The sequence below is a fragment of the Antrostomus carolinensis genome, unplaced genomic scaffold (assembly GCF_000700745.2).
Source record: "Antrostomus carolinensis isolate BGI_N321 unplaced genomic scaffold, ASM70074v2 scaffold13057, whole genome shotgun sequence".
Lineage (NCBI taxonomy): Eukaryota > Metazoa > Chordata > Aves > Caprimulgiformes > Caprimulgidae > Antrostomus > Antrostomus carolinensis.
This window is the reverse complement of record NW_010328138.1, coordinates 1-21,971: the sequence shown is the minus strand read 5'-3', so window position 1 is coordinate 21,971 and position 21,971 is coordinate 1. Positions and strand designations below refer to the sequence as shown.

Below are 21,971 nucleotides of genomic sequence, written 5' to 3'. Positions count from 1 at the left end.
CAGTGCACAATGTTTTTTTTCTGGGCAGACTAGGATAAAATTACCCCAAAGACAACAACAAAAATTAGTGTATCACACCCTGTTTTCCAATATGATCCCAAAACTATTTCTTCTGTATAAAAGGGGGAATATGCTAAAGCAACAAGACATTTCCTTATTATTGAAGACAAAGATCTATAAGCTGTAAATTTTAATTTATATTTTCTGAGAAGTTGCTTTAACTGCTGCAGGCAAAGTTTTCATATAGCTCCTGCAGTATCTAAAAATGAGATGTCCACAAGCAACACTCCCACAAAATAAGGGTCTCCTATTAGCAGGTAAAAGCTGAAATTTCTTTTCAGTGCAGGATATGCAGCATCATAATGGATTAAATTTTATAAGCTCCTCTAACAATAACTTTGTTTTGAAAGCATCAAAAATTGGTGCAAATACAGAGAGCAGGTTTTCTGTACCAGTCCCCACCCCAAGGATTAATCAGCATCTGCCAGAGCACTGTGCCTACAAAACTGAACACGGCCAGGAGACGTAACCTGAGGCTTACTTTGCATACTCAACACTGTTTTTAACCTAAGATGCTGCACTTTTGGATTAAGATAAAGCTTTAATACTGGAGGTCTACATCTCACTTTCTCAACTAGAAGCAAAGAAGTAGCTTCTGGCCAAATAAGGACATCTTCCAAGGCCTGCAGAATATAACATGGGTTTTACTACTATGTCACCACCTACAAGGATCCAAACCTACAAAGCGAGTTGTGTCTAATTTAATTCAATGCTCAGTTTTCTGAGTTACAGCAGAGATGCTACTTAAAAGGAAACAAGTAATTGTTGCTGAAAGTGCTGCAAAAACACAGGCCTCTTGATAGATTTTTCGCTGCTACCAGACACCCGAAGTCAGACACAGCTGATAAAGGCCGTGGTGGCCTCTAGTGGCTGTTTTTCCCCCATCCCAAACTCATCACACTATTTGGCTCCCAGGACTGCAGCTGCTCCATTCCCCACCAGCATCTGCCAGATCAACTTGACAAGTGGCAGCAGGGCAAGATGGTGATTTTGAGAGGTGCAGCAGGGGAAAGGCAAGGTAGGACTTGTTACAATCGCCCTAGATGTCATTTACATATCAGTATCTGCCTGTCCTCACCATCTATGGTCCAGTGAGTCACCCGACAGGTATACCCACTGGTAAGGTAGCTCTGTTCATAAAGTTACGTGTTTTCCATTGATTTTCTAACACAGTTTTTTTTTGTTTGTTTTTATTTGTTGTTGTTGGTTTTTTTTGTTTTAAGTTACAGTTTAAGCCATGCTGTCTTAACAAAGCCAAGAACCAGATGGGTTTTCATGGAAGACGCATCTTCACTTAACATTTTCTTTTAATTAACTTGAGGATTTACAAGTTCCAAATGCAGGTTTTAAGAAACAGTGAACTACTTAATTGTCCTTCAGAAGTAATGATCCGATATATCTTGAGGTGAACTGAATACAGAGATCTTGGGATCTGTAGTCATCCCCTCCATTACATAGCAAATCAAACCCATGGGAAGGTAATGTCAATTGCTCAAGTTCTGCCCACCCTCCTCACCCCCCAAAAAAGTCCCCCAAACCCTTAACTTTCCTTAATTAGGGTAACAACCCCTCAGTTCCCTACTATTTCACCTAGATAAACAATGGTTCAGTGTAGAGGTTTCATTTCATAATGGATTAAATTTTATTCTTCTGTATCAAGTGAAGCTGAAGTCTAGGAAGGCTTTAAACGTTGCTTAGCTGAACAGAGTGGAGACACTTGAATTTGAATAGTAAGCTCCCAGGCCACACCAGACACTGCCCAGTGCAGTTTTGGTATTCTCAAAGTTCATGGTTATCCCCTCAAGTTACTCAAAGGACACAAAACACTGCACAAGTATTACAGTAAATGAGCCCCACCTTCCCGAGAGGGAGGACCAATGCAGTTTCTCAAGTTGAGAGTAGGTGAGAAGCTCTGTCTTGAATTCCTGTTATTCTGTGCAAGCTCCAGCTCCAGCCTGAGTTACAAGGCATAGCTCTTCAGCCTAAAAAGACTCTGTGTTCATTAGATCAAGTGAATATCCCCAAACAGAACCTCATCTCTATCTCTGACCAGTATCTCCCTGCAACTGATGCTGCTGGACTGTAAAGCAAAGCCAGATGCAATTTACATGCCTTCATTTTTGTAACAGACTATTCAAGCGCAGTTTTAATTTGATACTCTTTATTATGATATCCAGGAAAATAATAACAAGGTGATTGCTTATTACAGTTTCCACAGACCGGGGCTCCAGGCCTAATTGTCCTGGGTACACACACGCATACACACACACACATACACACACACACAAGACAACCCTTGCCACAAAGAACTTACAATCTAAATAAACAAAACAAAGATAATGATTAATCAAGAAACAAAGAGGAGGAATCACCTGCGTGAGAACACAGCATAGTCTTGGCTTGGCTTCTAGACTGGAGCTCAAGAGTTGAAATTCTTACCCCCTTACAGAGTTCTTACCACCACGGGTTGAATTTTTGTCTGTTAATTACAACACAAGATACATTCTTAAACATTTATAACTGACATAAGGAGACACAAAGCTCAAATTCTAGACCATAATTTGGCAAGTTGTATACAGCGGAACCACAGTCTAGAGATTCAGAGATCTTCAGTGCCCAGTTTCCTAAATTAGAAAGGCAGTAATAGTGAACTGGAGTATGGAACACAAAACCACCCAGGAATACCAGTTCCTGCTAAACCAGTCAAGACTTAATGATACATTTTTTTCACTTCAGTTTATCAAATTGCCTAACACTCCTGTGTTTTAAATGAAGAAGTGACAACTGTGTTGTGCTGCATGACAATGCCTGACCTTTAATGTTAACCACAATAAATAAGGAGAAAGAATGAATACTGAAAAGCTATCAAATTATAAAGCTCCACTTTTGCTGCTCTGATTCTGCAAAAAGTTTCAAACATAAAAAGAAGAAAAAGGAGTTGTCATTTCTGGCACTCACATCACAGATGTGCCATCCTTCAGCTGGATGAAAGTAAAGTATTTATGGAAACCTAAAATAAAAGTGACAGGACACAGAGGAAGAGATCAAGAGCAAGTTTATTGGATTCAAAACTAGGTAGCATTTTTTTTTTTAACCTGAAATAAGAGTTGTTGCCTTTTGTCTTGTCAACATCAAAAGAACTTCTCTAAAAGGCAGAAAGAAGCCTACTGTGGCTGCAGCCCAGTCCTGCTCACCCATTGCTCACAGAAGGGAACCGAGGGTTGTAGATGCCAATAGCAGTTCTGTTTCATGACAGAAAAGCACTTGCTACCTGGATGTGAGCTACATTCAAAGGCTACACTGCGATACAAGCTGTATCGTAATGGATTTGTCCTGAAGAGTTGCAGTTTCCATTAAGTAGGTTCTGATGATGCACTTATTTTCCTCAAAGTGTACAGAACTAGGCTTATCAGATCCTAATCCGAGGAGTTGAGGGAGCAATGAGAAGAGGGGATATCCACCAGACATCAGACACCCACCACAACAACCTACAGTATAAAAACAAACAAACAAAAACCCAAACCAAACAACCAAGCGTGGGCTAATCCAGTGCTCTAAAGATCTTCCACAACTAATAATGGGAGACATTACAATACCATGAACAGCTGGTAACTGATGTCAGTCCTTTGAAGAGTTTTATTCCTTTTAAAGGACCTCCTAAATTTTCCCCAAGCCTCAATTCTGTAGGACATTCTTACACCCTGGCAAGAAGTAACCCACGCATTTGCATTCCGAGATGACTACTACTGCAGCCTCCCAGCGTTACACCACAGCCTCCTGGAATGCAGTATCTCTGTACACGGGCTCTCATCAGCCTGCAAACGTTACAAATATCACGACTGTCTCTACTTCAGTGTTCAAGTCCCCTCAATACTGACATTTTCCACAGAGAACAATTAGGACAGCAATGACCAACACTGCATAGGGAGCCTATTGAAGCTGCCAGTCTCCATCTTCTACAACAGAGGCCCAAAGGGCTGAGTCACAAATGGAACCAAACCCAAGTATGACCTAGGAATCAGCTGGTGAACTTCTTGAAAACAGGAAAACAAAGTGAGAGAAACCAAAAAACCCTGCCCCCACATACCTAGACAGGCATACAGTGCAATTCTTGCAAAGCTCTCTGTACGAGCCACTTCAATACATACAGGGTCCGTGTGGGGAAGAAAAAAAAAAATAAAATCCCACACCAAAAAAGCTGTAGTTTCCTGGCTTTTAAGGAGAGTAATCTCATTTTTTTTGATCCAAGAGAAACTATATTTTCAGAATTCCTGTTTCTGCACCACCAGTATCACCTTGCACTGCTTGGAAATCCCGAAACTATGACAGATAAAATGTATCTCAGTACAGTAGAGCATACTGAGTATTTCCCCTTCCCTCACAATATCTAACAAAAATCCATTACCACCTAAACAGCTTGGCGTGTAGGCACTACCAGAGAGTATTCCAGCTCCCTTCTGGTACTGATGGCTGGAAGCCCTTCAATGAGAACTCCCAACTCACACCGTCATCTAGTGTAATTCTGAACCAAATGTGCAGTTAAAAGGGGTAGTAGCTGCCTTAGAGCTTGATTCACCCTTCCCCTCCACCATGCCTTCTTGCTTATACATAAATATTTGAGTACCTCCAGGATTACTATCCCACAACTAATCCACTGGAAAAGCAACTAAGCAAACAAGCCAGTTTCCGCCACACTAGCTCCCTCATATAGCTCACCATGCAACCAGAAAGGCCTGTGCAAGACAAGGCAAGGGACAGAACCCCAATTTTGGCAGCAACTTACATTACTTTCAGCTTAGCATGACCACAAAAATACTCCCTTCCCTTTAATATCAAGTTTTGCCCCTGACAAAATCACATCAGATGCAGTTGGTCAGAAATCTGCAAAGAGCAAAAGGACTGCAGATGTGTATTAACCTTTTTTACGGAATTTCTTGTACCAAAGCACCACAATGCTTAATACAATTCTGGGTAATGTAACCCCACAAACACAACTAAAATTAAAAAAAAAAAAAATCAGGAAAATTATCAAATGCTCACCAATAACTACTGATTTTACCAATGCATTATCCCAACATACTTAATTTACTTGCAGCATATTCTAACGTCAGCAGAAATAGCCTATGCATTTTCTCTGCACGGCAAATCCCTTCATCATTCCTAAATTTGGGCACGGGATCAACCCAAAAAGCAGTATTTCCAAAGAGCCACGTTCATAAATAATTCACACAGAAGAAATCAATCTTTGCAACTACTCAAGAGGAGGAAGTGTCCAGATAAAAACCAAAACTCTGAAAATTAATTTCAGCTGCTCTGCATTCCTTGTTTGTACTTTGAAGTTACATATAATTACTTAATAAAAGTAAAATACTGGTTTTGAATAGCAGATTCTAGCACATAAACCAAACATACATTTTGGGGGAGTTGGAGTAAAGGCTTGAAATAATCTTTGAAAAATTTTTAAAAGAGGGGGGGGGGGGGGGGGGGTTTAAAAAAAAAAAAAAAAAAAAAAAAAAAAGCCAAACCAACAAACTATCCACAGTCTGTACGAGTCACTCAAATCAAATCCATCTACACAGACAAAGCCTTCTCTTTGTGGGACCTGGTAATTGATCAGGCTAAATTACTACAGCCTAAGCAAAAATTATTTTATTAGGCATAGGAATTCAGTCATTTCCATTTCTAATTTTCTTGATTCCATAATTAAGACAACATGATTAGACAACTAATCTTCTTCCAGCTTACTGTCCCAATTACAAACAAACAGCCAAAATGCAGTAACGTTTGAAAACCAGTTTTAAGCAATTCAAAAGAAGCTATCCAGGCAAACAATCATCTTATGCCAAAACAAGTAATACCAAACTGGAAATAGAAGTCTCACAATCTTCTAAATTCATGGGGTTTTCCACCCCAAGGTAGAAAATGAAAATTATTGCTTTTGCTTAATCCAAAATTATAAATATGCATTTTTAGTTACGACACAAGACACAAAAACTGGTTTTCAATACTCAATCTAAATTCTAAAACAACTGAAATGATTCTGTTACTTGTCAGAAAGCAACAACTCCTATAAGGCAAGGATGAAGATTAAACCATTGCGGAAACAAAAGTGCTTTTTTCAAAGTCCAAAGGCCAAGAATGTCCATAAGGCCAAAAGGAGACAAAGAGCAACATCAAAATTAACAGGCAACAATATATGCTTTCTGTGTTTTTGGAAGTGAACCTGAAGTTTACAGTTCAAGACTACTTGCCAAAGAATAAGGTTTACAAGAAACAGTTTGCCTTAGGGAAACAACTATTACTACCCTCAGACTCCAAAAAGTCTTAAAGATTTCAACAAGTACCTTAAATGCTCCCTTCATAATTTGTTCCTCTACCCTTTATGATTTCGACAGCCCCAGGACGACCAGGTATCACGAGCAAACTGTTTCAGAGTCAAAGTACTAGACTAGAAACTAAAAATTTGCCCCTCTTGGCTTAAGGTACAACTTGAGAGCAAGGCACACAGAATCTATTAAGGTCTTCTTAGAAACAACAGACATGAAACGTGATTTTGTGCAGTGAGCATTTAATGTGTGCAATTCCCTCAAAATTTCGGAGTTCAAGTTTTCCAGTTTCATGGTCAGATCAGATAAGACTCACGGTTTTGTCACTTGAGTTTTATTTCTTCAAATCAAGATATGGCATAGCTACTTCCACTGCAGCAGACTGGGTGTATAACTGGGCATGCTGCCCCAGAGTACTCAAGTTAAGCAAGTCCAACTCTGTCAAGTCCACTTCAGGAGCTGGGAAGCAAGTACTCAGGCACTGTGACTGAAATTAATTGAAACATGTAATAAGTTACACCGCAGTAACTCTAAACAGCACTCAACAATTGAAGAATGGATAGCTCCTTGTAGTCAAGACTTTGTACTAGAAACATTTATTCTCTAAAGTAAGCAACCGAACTGTAGAAGATACAGAATGTAGATTTATTATTTTGTTGGGTATAAACTCAACTATAATAACATTTTTTAATTAAGACTATTTTATTTATCAGCTTGATGGCTCATAATTACTCCTCTCAATCAATAAGCAGTCCAATACTTGGGTTAACTTGAAAGACTAATTTAGCAACTTCTTCTTAAGATTGAATTAAATCTCTAACTCGTTCTCTCAAGTGAAATGGGTTGAATTATACCCATTACAAAAGAGTACAGAGGAAACATTAACTGCATATTAAACTGGAAAATCAACTGGACAAAGCTTCACATTTCATACAGTTATGAAAGACAGATAACGGAAAAAAATCTTTAATATTTTTCCAGTTGTAGCAAAGGGCACAATAAATCAATTTTCAGAAGCTGTAGCTTTTAAATATTTTTTCATAAAAAATATATATAGGAGAAATCAAACTATTTCCTAACAGAGGTGAAACAAAGCAAAGCAGTGAGAATAAAGGAATGTTTCTCATAACTTGATCCATTTATCTAACAAACTCCCTCTTCATGGAGCATTAAATGCCTCTTAAAACAATCACAACACCACATTGTAAGAACCTCCACCCTTTAAAATCAGACAGACAAGTTTTCAAATAAAGTCCAACGCACACTATTCTCCAAGATACGTACACTTTAAAAGCACAGACAGGAGTTAACAGTGCTACTCATATCAACTCTTTCTATGACCATACACACTCTCCTCTAATTTTCAAGTGCTAAAGCTATATCTCAAAAAGGTTTTTTGCTCCTTGTAAGAGATTTCTAACCAATAAACAATAAGACTCTGCAACATTTCCAATTAGTTCAATTTTGTTTTAATGATATGGGGCAATTCTTAGAGCAGACATTGCGTAGCTAGTAACTACAAAATAAAAAGGTTTATTGATGTGGTCTCGGAATCCCAATTTGAACTGTAAATTTGAATCAAGGTAATTAACTGAAAAGCCAGAGTATCTGAAAACGCATACTAAGTTTTTACTTCAATTTTGCAATACTTCTTGAAGAACTTGGAAAAAGTGAAGTTGGGAGAACAGTATATATCACCAAGATTACAAAAACTGGAAGGAAATAATACATTGCAACAGTGATCCTCATTAAGTGAAGTTATTTCATCACAATAAATGTTTATAAAAGTGTCAAAAAGTGTTGTATCCCCCCCACCCAAGCATCTGAAGACAGATAAACCTTTTTCCTTAGTCAAAATGGCTTTTAAAAAAAGTTTCTCAAAACAACAGCAATAATCAAAAATCATGAATTGTATTTTCTTTAATCCACAACATCTCTAGTGCTGACGGGCCATCCATGTAAAAAGCAGATTCTTTGGGGACATTAGTCAATTAACTTAATAAAACCCAGTTTTACAAGGATTTATCCTTCCTGCTACGAGGCGAGTCTGCTCCATTTGAGGTCACTGTTCCATTTATTCCATTTTCTAGAAAAAAGAACACAATATTTTTTAAATACAAGATGCTTTTTTTTTTTTCTTTTTACATTTTTGTATGTCCTATACAAAGAGTCTTTTAACTTCTTTTCTGATGTATCATCATCCATAACACAATAGTATAATGAAACTTCTATGAAGTGCAAAATTTTAAGCTTACTGCAATAAAGTCTGGTTTCCTGACACAGCCAGACACCGAAACATATGCGTTATATATATATATCTATGTATCTATATATCTATATATCTATCTAGATTGAAAATCAAGACCAGCTATAATATTTTAGAAGATACTCTCTTAAAAAGTAAAATACTTTGCCTGTAAATGAGACTGTCTTGTGTGGAGACACAGAGTATATGCACAATTCCCTGCTGTAGGTCTTTATTGATTATCCCTCCTATTTCATATTTTAATTCTTGGTACAATTACATTCCTTCACTTACCTGTACAAGCTTTTAATGTATAGAGGAAACCCTTACATACACATGCACACAGAATTTTTAAAGTATATAATTTAACATACAGAATTCATTTATATTCTGATGAAGATATTTACATAGATAAGATGGATAGAAGTAAAACACTGAGTATGTGTACATGGAAAGAGTTCAAGCACAAGACCAGTGTCTATATCTAACAATATAAAGCAAGCATGTGTTACCAGCTGCAACTCTACTTCTATCTCACTTCTGGGTCAACTTAAATGTCTCAAGAATTTTAATCTGTATAAGTACCACAGAGACTATTTGACAGCAAAAGTTTGCCCTAAAACAATTACCTACAATCCATGGATTTATAATGCACACAACATACAGTAAAATGGAGCAGCATGATACCATTGTGAATTACAAGTATCCCTTTTATTCAGTGTCACCACAACCCAAGGAAGCAGAGATGTTGCCTGACAGTAACCATATTTATAAAACAGATCTGAAGAGCAGAGTGCACAGCCAGCTACAACGCTTGCTGCTTAACATCTCTGCTCTGACTTAACAGTATCATTCTGACTTCAGGCAACCATTGTGGGGTTTTTACAAATAACTGGTTAATGTTTTCCATCTGCAGATCACCACAGAGGGTGGCCAATCCACAAAACCAACTGTTAATCTCCCTCTCTACTCCACTACACCCAAATGCTCATATTTATGCAAAAAAGCAACTAAAAAAAATAAAATCAGAAACCTATATGAGAATGAGATCAGACACAGGCCAAATTAGTCACATAGGAACAGTAAAAATCTATCCAACATATTTGGTTGTAAATGATACATCATTTTAAGCCTACATAAGGTGGTCTTTGGATACTTTTCAAAAATTCAGTGTTATTCTTAAATCAAGAAGCTTACAAACAATGAGCTAGGCCCAAGCCAGCTAACTGAAATATTTTCTTAAACAGTTAAGTCCAAACAAGTGGAAGTAAAACAAAGAACAAGAATCAGCATGTGCCTGGGTACCCCACCTACATCACCAGTAGGATTTTTCTACTGTCGTTTCTTGCTTTTGGCATAGTCTAAAAGTAACACATTTTATTGTGCCCTGGCTCCCAAAAATCCATCCAACCACAAAAAAAGAAAAGGGAAAAACCAAAACAAAACAAAAAAACCCCAACTGGTTTAAACAGTTGAATTGCATCTGTTACTCTTTCAAAAACACTGTCTTGCTGCACGAGTGTTGTGAAGAGATAACATTATAGGAGTCTTCAGAACAGAAGAGTCTGAAACAACACTAACCTTTTGGATTTTAAAGTTATTTACTTTCCATTTAAAATAAACTGTAAAATTCCCCAGTCTTTAAGACAGGCATAGCTCAATTATTTTATGAATTAAACCACAAGTCCAATTACCTGCCTTCTTCACTACTTGTTTACCACTTTCAAGTCTCCATTGAAATTGGCTGAAAACCAGCAAGCTTAGCAAATTACATGAATGAAACAGTTTAAGACTTTTAAAAAAGCTACTACATTTTTGACTCATTGATTAAAATGCCATTTAAGTTTATGCTTTAAAAATATTTGTCATAGAAGACTGAAATTAATTCCACAAAAACACAGTAAGACACAATGAACATGATGCTCTGGTTAAGTAGGACACCTACATAGGAACCTACCTTGGCTCAATTAAAAAAAAGTCCAACTGGATTTTCTGATGAAAACAAAAAACTCCAACACACAAAAGCTAAGTTGTGATCATTACAAATCATCAACAGGGGGTACAGAAATACTCTAAAGCACATGATTTTAACAAAAAAAAACACCCTAAAAATAATTAAAATCATGGAATTTATCTCTGACCACAAATCTTAAGTTTTCAGTGCAAATGGTCTTCACACATGTTACACTCAATAGATAAAAACTTGAACAGGTTGGCAATACATGACTGGTAGCACAGGATCATGCTGAAACAAGCTTTTGAAATTACTCAAGCAGTTTCAAAATAAGTATAGAAGTTATTCAAGCTAGTGGTTAAATACACAGAAATCTAATTGTTGGTACAACAGAAATACTGAAGTGTGGGGATTTTTTATTTTTTTTTAATGAAGCACATAATTTTCCTTGGAGGAAAAAGCATTCAGTTCATCTTTCAAGCCCTTTCCACAAAAAAAGTGTGACATAATAAAGAAGTCAAACCTGGAGTCATCAGTTCATTTTCAAATGCTTCTATACAGGTTTAAAGTAGTAAGTAGTTATTACCTCCCCTTAAAAGAAGTAACAAAATTCTATTTTAAGTAAAAACAGTCTGATATAAGCTCATTTACTGGATCATCAAACCATTTTCTTGCCCTAAAACCTCAGAGTTTAGTACCAATGAAAAACAAGCTTGAAATTAATTTCAAGAAAAATTTGGAAATAATTGATTATGAGAACAGATCTAAAAATGTTTCTGTTCACTTTTTATAAGGGAACAAAACATAAGCATGACATGTTTTGCTCAAGTAATAAAATCAGACATAATAAAAAACGCATGTTCCATTCATGTTCCATTAACTAAAGAAATGCTAATTCCTTCATTCAGTCAATTAGAAGAGAAAAAACAAACAACTAACACAGTTATTTTATTCAATTAAAAAACCCCCAAACCAACAACCCACAACAACATTCACTAATACCGTTTCTGTAACTGAGTCATCTCACTTGCAAGTGAAACACAAAACGTTTCTTTAGCAACTATATTAAAAAAAGTTGGTTTTGAGAAGTCAAGGCAACAGGAAAGCTGAAAATACAAACCTCTTTCTCTTCTGGAGGTCTTTCCTTTAGCTGTTACAAACTTCTTTTTCACTGACTGAGGCTGAGAAGAAGAATGCTCTCTCCACCTCCGAAGCTGGAAATTAATGAACTTCCACATCATAAATGCCTGAGCCATGCAGATGGAGGCCAGCACACTGATTCTGAAAACAAAACACAGGTAAAGGTTTATCAGTAAGTTTATCTCATTATTCAAATAGAAAAGGAAAGTAGAATATCACCGCAGATAGTTTTTGCATGTCATAAACTGCCTTTTTATTCAGGTTCCTCACTCATCTGTGATTCCTTCTAGATAGTATGAATTTGCAAAAGCTGAAGCTGTGGCTTTTTTTTTTTTTATTTGTTTTGGTTTTTTTTCCCCCTGCGTTCTCCCCCTCCTTCTAGTAACATCCATTTCCTAAGCCATGGGAGAGAGCCTACACAGGGCAACTGGGCTTAGCATAGATGAACAAAACTAGTAGCAGTAAGAGCTCAAAATGGTTTAAGAGAGTCTTGCAGTTCTGAGTATCAATTCTGCAGGGTAATGCTGACACTGTCAATGTTTCAATAACTTCCTTTTCTGGATTTAATTCATAAAAAAGGTCAGGTGGTTGGCTGAACATTCTGTATCACATAGCAGCAACAGAAGCCCCAATAAAGACAGAGAAAGAAGTAGGAATCTTCAATTAGGATCAAAGATGCTCTGAGCACAATGCTTTGACCTCTATAGATAAACTCACTGCAGTTATATCTAGAATTCAATTCACTAACTCTAAAAAATTTGTAAGTACTCTCTGTAATTGGATATTCCTTTTAATTCTGTTTTCTTCTGACAAAAAATGAGTTACAGATTTCTCAGTTGTAGACTAAATTCTTCAATTCATTTTACTGTGCTTTACCAGTTTTGTTAAAGAAGCTATTCCTAATAATCCTATCAGTTGCATGAAAACACCTAACCATTCAGAATTACTAGCATTAATACTATATTGTTTATATTGTGCATTCAGCACAGGTTTACAGCTCACACTTAAGAACTGTTCCAAGTTTACTATACCTAACAGCCAGGATATTAAAGTTTCCAGTACTGAAATTCAGCTGCTGATCTTCCGCTCTTGCCAGTCCAAAGCCAAAAGTGAGGACTGAGAGAATCAAGGTGAGAAGCCTTCCCAAAACAAAAAGAACTGCCCACAGTGAAAATCTACAAAAAAAAAAAAAAAAATCAAATATCACACACATTAAATGAATTTTCCACTCACAAGTACTAACACAATGCAAACGTTTACTCTTCACCATGTGAATTCATTTGAAATTTAAGAATTTACCTAAATTCATTATTTTGCACATATCCTAGTCTTGCATTTCTAGTACTCATAGATGACAAAAAGCAAGAAAACCCTGCCTCACAATTTTTTCTGAAAACTAATTTCAACTCAACAGAAAGTGCTTCCATAACTATTAAAACATAAGCATGTTACTAGTTCCTTTAGAGCTGGCTGCATTAGCAACCTATGGTGTTCCTTCCTCTATATTTTTTTTTTAGTAGTATACTTTATTTCATTTTATATTGCTACTAACATTGACTTAAATAGGTGAATAAGGTAAAAAACATTTGGTTTAGAGATATAAATACTACAACTAGCTTGGAGAACTGTGGCCTCTAAGAAAACACTTGTAATTTTGGTTTCTCATTAGTTAAATGTACAAAGCTTTGAGACAGAAATTAAATTAATTTCAAAGATAAAGATTACTTACCCTTTCTGGTATCTTTCATCACTGAAGTAGAAAAGACGGGATATGTGGAAAAGAAATTCAACAAAGTAATGCAACACCAGAAGAACAAGTCCAAGATGGGTCAGACTATCAAAACAAACAAAAACAAGCATTCAGACATTTTGTTAGATGTTTAAGACAGTGAATGAAGACAGCAAAAGTTTACAATTGACTTACTTCAGGAGATAGGCTCCAGCAATATGAAAGAGATAAAGTCCAATGTAGACAATCTGGCGAAAGATATCTTCCTATTAGGAAGAAAGAAGTATTTATGTGTTATACATTATTGTACAATGTTATATATTATTATAAACTATTCCCTAGTCTTAGAAATTATTCTTAGTTTATCAGCTACCTTAGCATGGCCTGTTCCGGCACTGAATTACTCAGCCTAGATCATCTAATTCCAAACATAACTTATTGCTTACTTACCAATAACTTTTGGTATATTAGACACATGCCATTGTGAGAAAACACATCAAACATCAAGAAGATGCTTTTTAAAAGGGCCCATTTTTATTTCCTATGACTACTGTGAATTTGTACTAGCTACTACAATAGTTATTTGGTATGTATTATTGTATCATCAGATTAACATCCTACAGTTCTGCATGTTTGCTGCCCATCAGATTCTGTCAGATTGCCACAGAAATAAAAATCTATGAACCAAAATGAGAAGGTTTCCAAGTGTTGACATCAATTTTAAAAATTCATCAAAATCAAGATCATCCAAGATTCTGGCACACTGTTGCTGGCAAATACAGAGAATAATGTTATTAACCACTCATACTAAGCCACGTGCTCACACTTCAAGTTAGGTTTTAGCCAGACCCATTCAATCAAACACTTCATGGAGATGAAATAATACAGAGGAAGAGACGTGAATTCAAGTATGAACACACAGCACATGGAAAGCAGAAGGTGCCATTTGTGAACAGAAGAATCACTAAAGTCTTGAAGTGGTATGCAGAGTACATTCAGCTGTGCTTAAGAAACTCCTGCTTTTTGGAAAGACTGTTTAAACTTCAAGCAAGGGGCTCCAGCTTTGTCTTGTATACATGTAATTAAAAAAGGCATAGAAATTTAATCTTGTAAGATCTATGCTATGTTATGCAATACTCCAAACCAACAAAAGCACAGAATCAAACACTTGTGACGACAGCAAACACCACACACATGCACATAAAGAACTAGAAAACAGATGAAGAACTACTCTAAACAAGCTGAAAGAAAACAAACCCCAAAGTATTTCAGACAAGTTACCGAACAGTCAGTACAAATGCTCAGTTTCTCAAAGTGCTTTCAGGACAAACGTTTTGCACTTTATTTTCAAAACTGAGGTAACATTTAAGTAGCCCAGGCTGGCTGCTAAGACAAACTGTCAGAGACTGAAGGCTTACTGGAACAACACAGGTGGCAGTATGCACTACTACACAGAAAGCCGAGTTAAGAAATTCTTTTCTTGTCTACATCAGCAGTACAGACAACGAGACCCAAGTAAAAGAAGCCAGTTCCTTCAAGAGAAGGAGTAAGGCAGAAAAGCCAAGATGGCAGAAGTTAAACTGTGGTGAAATAAATATCAACAATCAACTTGCTAAAACAAACGAACTATCACTCTTAATGCAAATACAGAAGCCAAAATTCCAAGCAGCGACCCAGTAAAACGCTACTATTCAATATACAGCACTTCTGCCACTCGTGACAGCTTTCCTGAAGTTATGTTAAACACACTCCACACTTGGACATGAAGTCAAATTCAAGAGCTATCACTAGCACAATACGGGAACATCAGCTGCAGTGTATCTGCAGAACATTGGTGTTTACTGGGTCTGATCAGCACGAAAACAAAGCACCTCAATACTATTTTCCCAAGTCTCTTCTTGGCTCCCCAACAAACCCCCATGGTTACCCAACGTGTATGTTTAATTGTCTTGACTAAAGCAGAACTGTGGCAGCAGAGATGCACTCTAGTCACAAAGCAACAACAGCATCACAGAATGCTTTGGGCTGGAGGGCACTTTTGTAATCTACTCCAACCCCTCCTGCCATGGGCAGGGACAACTTTCACTAGATCAGGCTACTTAAAGTCCCATCCAATCTGACCTTGAACACTTCCAATGAAGGGGCATCCACAGCTTCTCCAAGCAACCTGTTTCCAGGTCTCACCACCCTCATCATTGCTCCTTGCTGGCCCTGCTAAAAAGTCTTTCTCCATCTTTCTTATAAGCCCCCTTCAAATACTGAAAGGTTGCAATAAAGTCTTCCAAAAGCCTTCTCTTCTCCACACTGAACAACCCCAACTCTTTCAGCCTTTCTTCACAGGAGAGGTGTTCCATCCCTCTGATCATTTTTGTGACCCTCCTCTGGACCCACTCCAACAGGTCCACATCTTTCCTGTGCTGAGGACTCCAGAACCGGACACAGTACTCCAGGTGGGGTCTCACGAGAGCAGAGTAGAGGGGCAGAATCACCTCCCCCAACCTGTTGGCCATGCTTCTTTTGATGCAGCCCAGGATACAGTTGGCTTTCTGGGCGGCAAGCACACATTGCTGGCTCATGTCCCATTTTTCATCCCCAAGTCCTTCTCTGAAAGGCTGTTCTCAATCCCTTCATCCCCCAGCCTGTATTGATGTCAGGATCTTGCACTTGGCCTTTTAGAACTTCAGGAGGTTCACACTGGCCCACTTCTCAAACCTGTGAAGATCCCTTTGGATGACATCCCTTCTCTCAAGCAAATCAACCACACCACTCAGCTTGGAATCATCTGCAAACTTTCTGAGGGTGCACTCAATCCCACTATCTCCGTCATTGATGAAGACATTAAACAGCATTGGTCCCAGTATGGACCCTTGAAGAACACCATTTGTTACTGGTTTTCACTTGGATACTGAGCCACCGACCACAACTCCCTGGAAGCAGCCATCCAGCCAGTTCCTTATCCATCTAACAGTCCACCCATCAAATCCATCTCTCTCCAATTTAGAGGTAAGAATGTTGTGGGGGACCATATCAAAAGCCTTAACAGAAGTTCAAGTAGATGACATCAGTAGCTCTTTCCTCATCCTTTGATGCAGTCACTCCACTGTAGAAAGCCACTAAATTAGCCAAGCATGATTTTCCCTTAGTGAAGCAACGTTGAAGAGTTTAAAATTTAAGTTTAAAAGGGACACTGCATATGCAAAATGAGCCTGAGCAAAAAGAGACTACTTAAGGTGGTACAGGAAGGCAAAAAGTATGTTACAAAAAAATCTACAGTGAATTCGCTGTTTTGCGAACCCCATCAGAGAAAAACTCTTAGAGGGGAAAAGGATGCTTTAAAAAAAACTGAGCACTGAAAAAATCTCAATATAATTGGAATGTCGTCTGAGGACAGTGGTTTTTAAATCAAATCCCAGAGTTTAATATTCCTTGGATTTATCAAATTATTCACTGCTTATATTCTATACCTGTATCATGATTCATGAAGCAACTCTAGATTTCAATGAGGCTATTCAGACTATTAATTACAAGAAACAAAATTTTTAAAAAGGCTTTGAAAAGAAAATCTCACATTCATTTGCTCAAGGGAAAATTATTTTAGTAGATTAGAAATATAAGTAATTTTTATTTACAAAACAGATATACAGCAATTTTACTGCAGTTAGAAATACAGGATTTAACTGAAAAGAAAATGCCTGCCTTCTCCCATGGAAATTTGAGCACCCAAAATTCCATCAGGAAAAATGAGTAACACAAATAAGAACACAGTATGAAATCTAAGATAACACATTACTCTGGAAGTCCGAAAGAAATTAACTATTCCACTGTTTGAGTCGCTTTGTTTGGAGTTCTTTTGATTTAACATTTTGAACTTACTTTTTTAGTTTTCTGGAAGTACAATTCTGGGAAAGCATGAAACCAGTATGCCAACTGTAAGATGTAGAAAAACTTCATTTGAAACCTGTACAATATAGCAAGAATTGAAGAATATTACTTTTTATTCATGAACTTAAAACATTTCAGAATTTTTTTAGTGAACACATTTAGAAAGAAAATACAGATCCTACAAGCCAGTCAACTTCAAAGTAAATTATTTTCTCCTTAAAAAAAAAAAAATCTAAGATAAATAAAGCTTGCAAAAAACTTAATTCTTTAAATAACAGCCTACAGAAAGAGAACTCTCTATGCTACAAACTGACAGAGAATCAAGTTCCTCTACAATTAGAAGCAAAAATACATTAGTGACTAATGTAGTTTTACAGACTACTTAATTCTACATAAATTGTATGTGACACACCCTAAGTTTAAAACACTCCCTCCTCTCCCCAAACATCCTCTAAGGAAGAGGCCTTACGGAATCAGAGCGTGCGGATAGTCCCTCCACAGAGAGGTTGGATCTGATATATAGTTCTCCTGAAAGAAATCAAACAAAAAAAACAAATAAACCTTCAAAGATGCTACTTCCTAGTCAGTAATAATGAATGAACCCACACACACAGGCATTTATGTATAGGCACATCTGTATATACAAACATGCATATATCTATACACACAAGTAAAAGCTGCAGACCAATATATTTCCTTTCAAAGAAAACCCCAAACAAACAAACAAACCCAAACAAAAGACAGCTGTATTGGCTTAGAAAAATAAAAAGCAACCAAACAAACCAAGTGTTTATTCAAGACAGAGCGAACTTATGAGATGGAGGTTATTTCAGCATCACTACAGCCGTAAGTCTTCCCTTGTAAAATGCTGACAAGCTTTGAGCTTAACTAAGTAAAGTTTTCTCAGGAGCCATTACGTTAAGGGGAAAAAAAGATGAAAAAAAACCCACACTCTTCTCCTTTCTTGAAAACAAGCTCATACACATACATCCACTAGTAAAGGGTATGTCATCTGAAAGCACATGCTCACCTGAGCCTACAGCAATCTGTCCATACACCCATTCCCTACGCTGCCAAAATACTACATATGATGCTCTTTTAACATTCATTTTACACTAATAAGCCAACACAGAAAAACTACAGAGAATGAAGTACCATAATAGAGTTAAAAGTTTTACCCTATTCAGTTGACAGTAAATCAAATGAACTCAGACTGAGCAACAGTAACACTACTGGACTTTACACCTGGTGATGACTACAGCCTACACAGAATCCCTAAACTTGTCCCTGCTTTAATATTAATCAAAACCAGCTAAAACCAGAAAAATAAGCTAAAAAAACTTATTTATCATCATCACAAGTGAAGCTTTTGAAATCTCATAATACAAAGAGAAGAGAAATCGTACTTACAGAGACAAGAATACTTGTTCCCCAAACACAGGAGAAAAGGTAGAATGCACTAAGTTGCCCAGACTCATTGAACTTGCTATGTTTTGTTTTTGAAAAGTGCATTTTCCTGTTAATTTTCTGAAATGAAAGTCCACTGTTATTTATATGCTGTAGTATTTAACATGTACCTGTTAACTGCATTAGAGCATCTAAATGTTTCAATGTATGTTTAAACATTTAAAATCTTTAATGCAAAAGTTTACTTTTAAGTTGATATTCTTAAAGTTTAATTAAAACCTGACAATTATCTTGACAAAAGGAATTAATACTTTGTACTTACATCCAGTACATACTCCTGAATTATAGCATGTATGATTATTGCTACAAGCATGTAAAAGAAAATCGTAGCCAAGTCTTTGATGCCATAGTGATAGAGAGAGATTGTTTCTGCAGATTGTTCTTCTAAAAGACAAACAGAATTAACAGTTAGGCACCAACACAATAGTGGCCAATGAGTTTGCTTCTCAAAGTGAAACCTGTCAGACAGAAGTAGTTTGCAGTCAGCTGAACGGACAGAGGTCAAAATAAACTGCCATCATGAGCTAGGTCACTAAGATTTACAGTCATCTTCTCCATCACATCACCAACTAAATTTGATTCTGGAAAGATGTGCTATAAAAATGAAACCTGAAGTGCACTTAGGAAGCTTACCCAAATGCACTGAAAGGGGACTGTAAAATTATGCTGAACTATCACCCTGTTCTGACGACTAAAGATTGTAATTTGCAAAACCAGAGTAAGCATTAATATGAACTTCTCTACCACTCAAATGGTGTTTTAGTACAGATGATGAATCCAGCAGAACAGAAACACTGTCCCTAACCTTATTAATTAAAATGGAGTTCTATTGAAAATAAAGTTAAGACCTTGAAAGTTGCTTATTATCTATTCAGACTGACAAATTACTTAACTCTCACTCTAGAGAGCACGGCATACTAATAATTCCTGAATACACTGTCTCATAGCTAACATCATCCAAGATACATACCTGTGGCAGGAATGGTAACATTATACTGAAGTGTAACAAAAATGACAGCTGCTTTTGCTGTAATCTGAAAGAGAAAAAAATAAAAGCGCTATAAATTCTCATTGAAATAAACTATACTGAACTGAAAACATTTGCTTATAGTTTCAGCACCCTTCTCCAGCATGTTTGTCCCCTCCCATAAAGCTGATCAACTCTCATTATCACACCACTTCACCCCACTTCCCAAAGGCAGAACACATGGTATGATCTCTATAGGTTTGTTTACAGAATACCCCATCTTCTGAATTAAATATCCTCAGAAATGCAACTTACAAATAGTCTTTTTTACAACAGTAGAGCAAAAACACAAGCTGCAATTCTCTCTCCAGTCCATACTGTATTACTACATTAACAGAATGTGCAGTATCATGTAATCCCTAGAACATGATGCACGCAGTAATGGCTAAGAATAAACTTCATTTAAAATTCGTTTTTAATTTGACAAAATTTGAAGGTCAATATCATAGGCATAAATCTGCGGGTCATCTGGAGAATGTAGACAGGGAAGGAGAAAAGACATAAAGAACAGAGAACGATTTCAGGACAGCTGCATACCATCTCAATACAATTAGCATTCTTTTGACCCTGGGGATCCTTTGTCAAGAAGCATAGAACAAAAGAAATGAAATTTAGCAGTAGTGGTACTACCCCTTTACAATGGACAGTAAAAAAAAAAAAGCAGAATGAATAAAAAGAGAGAGGGGGTAAGAAAAAGTTTATTCTAAAGGCTCTTTTTTTTTGGGGGGGGGAGGGGCGGTGAGGTGGTGATACTATAAAACTCTCAATAAATAAGAAAGAGCACAAGTTATTTAGCTGTCAATAAGCAGAAATTAATTTTCAACTTTAACACATCTTTGTCGAATCTCAACATGAATCAGTATGTCTTAATAGAGAGGGAGAAACAACCATTGTTTACAGTGTTTATGATCTGATAGTTTCTCACTGCTGTAAACACCTAGCATCCTTGTTGCATTTATAGGACTGACCAAAACCACAAACAAACCCGCAGTCCTTTATGAATCCTGGAAGGAGACCGAGTATTGGAAGATAATGATTAGGTTACTGCCACTATTTATTACCATTCACAAGAAAGAAGATTTATTTATTTTTTAAAACTAGTGCTTTGTAAACAAGCCCTAGATTTCCTAGGAATCCAGGAATACACAGTGCACTGTCCGCTCCACTTAACTTCAGGGAACTAGTTTGCCCGAATTAGTGAAGTTCCCTAGGGCTCCCTATTCATCAAGGGAGCCTTCAGAGGACAATTCTTAATGTTAGTCAATTCTTAACTGCCCTTTGAAGGCAGCTACTCACAAAGTCCTAATTCAGTTGCAAGAGTCAGAGAGTATAAACACCTTACAAGAGCAACATTAACCACAGCAGGTGATTTCCAAGACCTATATAAAAGCATTTTAAAAACTGCATCAATCTTCCCAGCCATACCACATCCGTGCCAACAAAGGCATACAGCCCTTCTACACTGGGGTAGAAAACAGCCTGGATTAAAAAAACATGGAAACAAAAGACTTCAGCACATCCAATCCCTTCAAAACTTCCAACCCTACTGGTAACACTGTAAATACAGTAAGTCAGAAGTAGACATAAAAGGTAATGGTTTAAGTCCACCTCTTTAACCTCAGTCTCCAGAAAACCACCACATAAAGACTGTCTTGGTGATTTTTGATGGTAAACCCGAACATAACAGCTTTCTTGCTCTACCCTGTTTTTCTTTTCCATACATATTTATTTGTTTTCCTAACTCCATCAGCCTTTAGTGCTGAGCAGGATCAACAGTTAGATAAGATTATTCTGAAAACCACCCATATAACAAAAAGGTCCACAACTCTAAACAAACGGCTACAATATTGAAAAGCCAGAAACATTTAGCCAAGAAAACCAGAAACACCTTACTCGGATGAGACACCACTGAGAACATGTGGGAAGTCACACAGGTAAACCACCCTTCCAGTGCTCGCAGAAGGGGACCGAGAAGGGGCAAACAGGCAACCAGCGGCCACGCTCAGGGGCTTGCTGTCCTGTCCCCACGCACCCCTCCACCAGATTTCACCAACTTCCCACGTCACTGAGGAAGAGTTTCAGTTGCCGCATCCAACGCGGGGGCCCAACCGCGGCGCCGGGCCTGGCGGCGCCCCCAAGCA

The 21,971-nt window shown here is 37.2% G+C and overlaps 1 protein-coding gene across 2 annotated transcripts; it reads right to left on the bottom strand.

Annotated features, from left to right (window-relative positions):
* Window positions 1–7,841: 7,841 nt before the first annotated feature.
* Window positions 7,842–19,840, bottom strand: TRAM1 (translocation associated membrane protein 1). Of its 2 annotated transcripts, none has more exons than XM_010172146.2 (10): window positions 19,774–19,840; window positions 19,066–19,187; window positions 18,747–18,863; window positions 17,806–17,864; window positions 17,328–17,412; window positions 13,650–13,720; window positions 13,455–13,559; window positions 12,757–12,900; window positions 11,706–11,866; window positions 7,842–8,472 (listed from the first exon to the last, which is right to left on the bottom strand). In XM_010172146.2, the coding sequence occupies exons 2-10, from the start codon at window positions 19,114–19,116 to the stop codon at window positions 8,399–8,401; spliced, it is 867 nt and encodes a 288-aa protein (XP_010170448.2). In that variant the 5' UTR covers window positions 19,117–19,187; window positions 19,774–19,840; the 3' UTR covers window positions 7,842–8,398. The 2 variants fall into 2 exon arrangements, with proteins under 2 accessions (XP_010170448.2, XP_028941828.1); XM_029085995.1 differs by having other exon boundaries at window positions 7,848–8,472; window positions 19,066–19,184.
* Between the last annotated feature and the right edge of the window lie 2,131 nt (window positions 19,841–21,971).

Bases quoted from the DNA above. Each gene is read 5' to 3' on its own strand.
- TRAM1 (XM_010172146.2), bottom strand. From the start codon at position 19,116: ATGCTTGTAGCAATAATCATACATGCTATAATTCAGGAGTATGTACTG. The intron at 17,413-17,805 runs GTAAGGCCTCTT...TATATTGTACAG, and splicing joins TATCCGCACGCTCTGATTCC to GTTTCAAATGAAGTTTTTCT. The intron at 12,901-13,454 runs GTAAGTAATCTT...TTTTTTTTGTAG, and splicing joins GATGAAAGATACCAGAAAGG to ATTTTCACTGTGGGCAGTTC.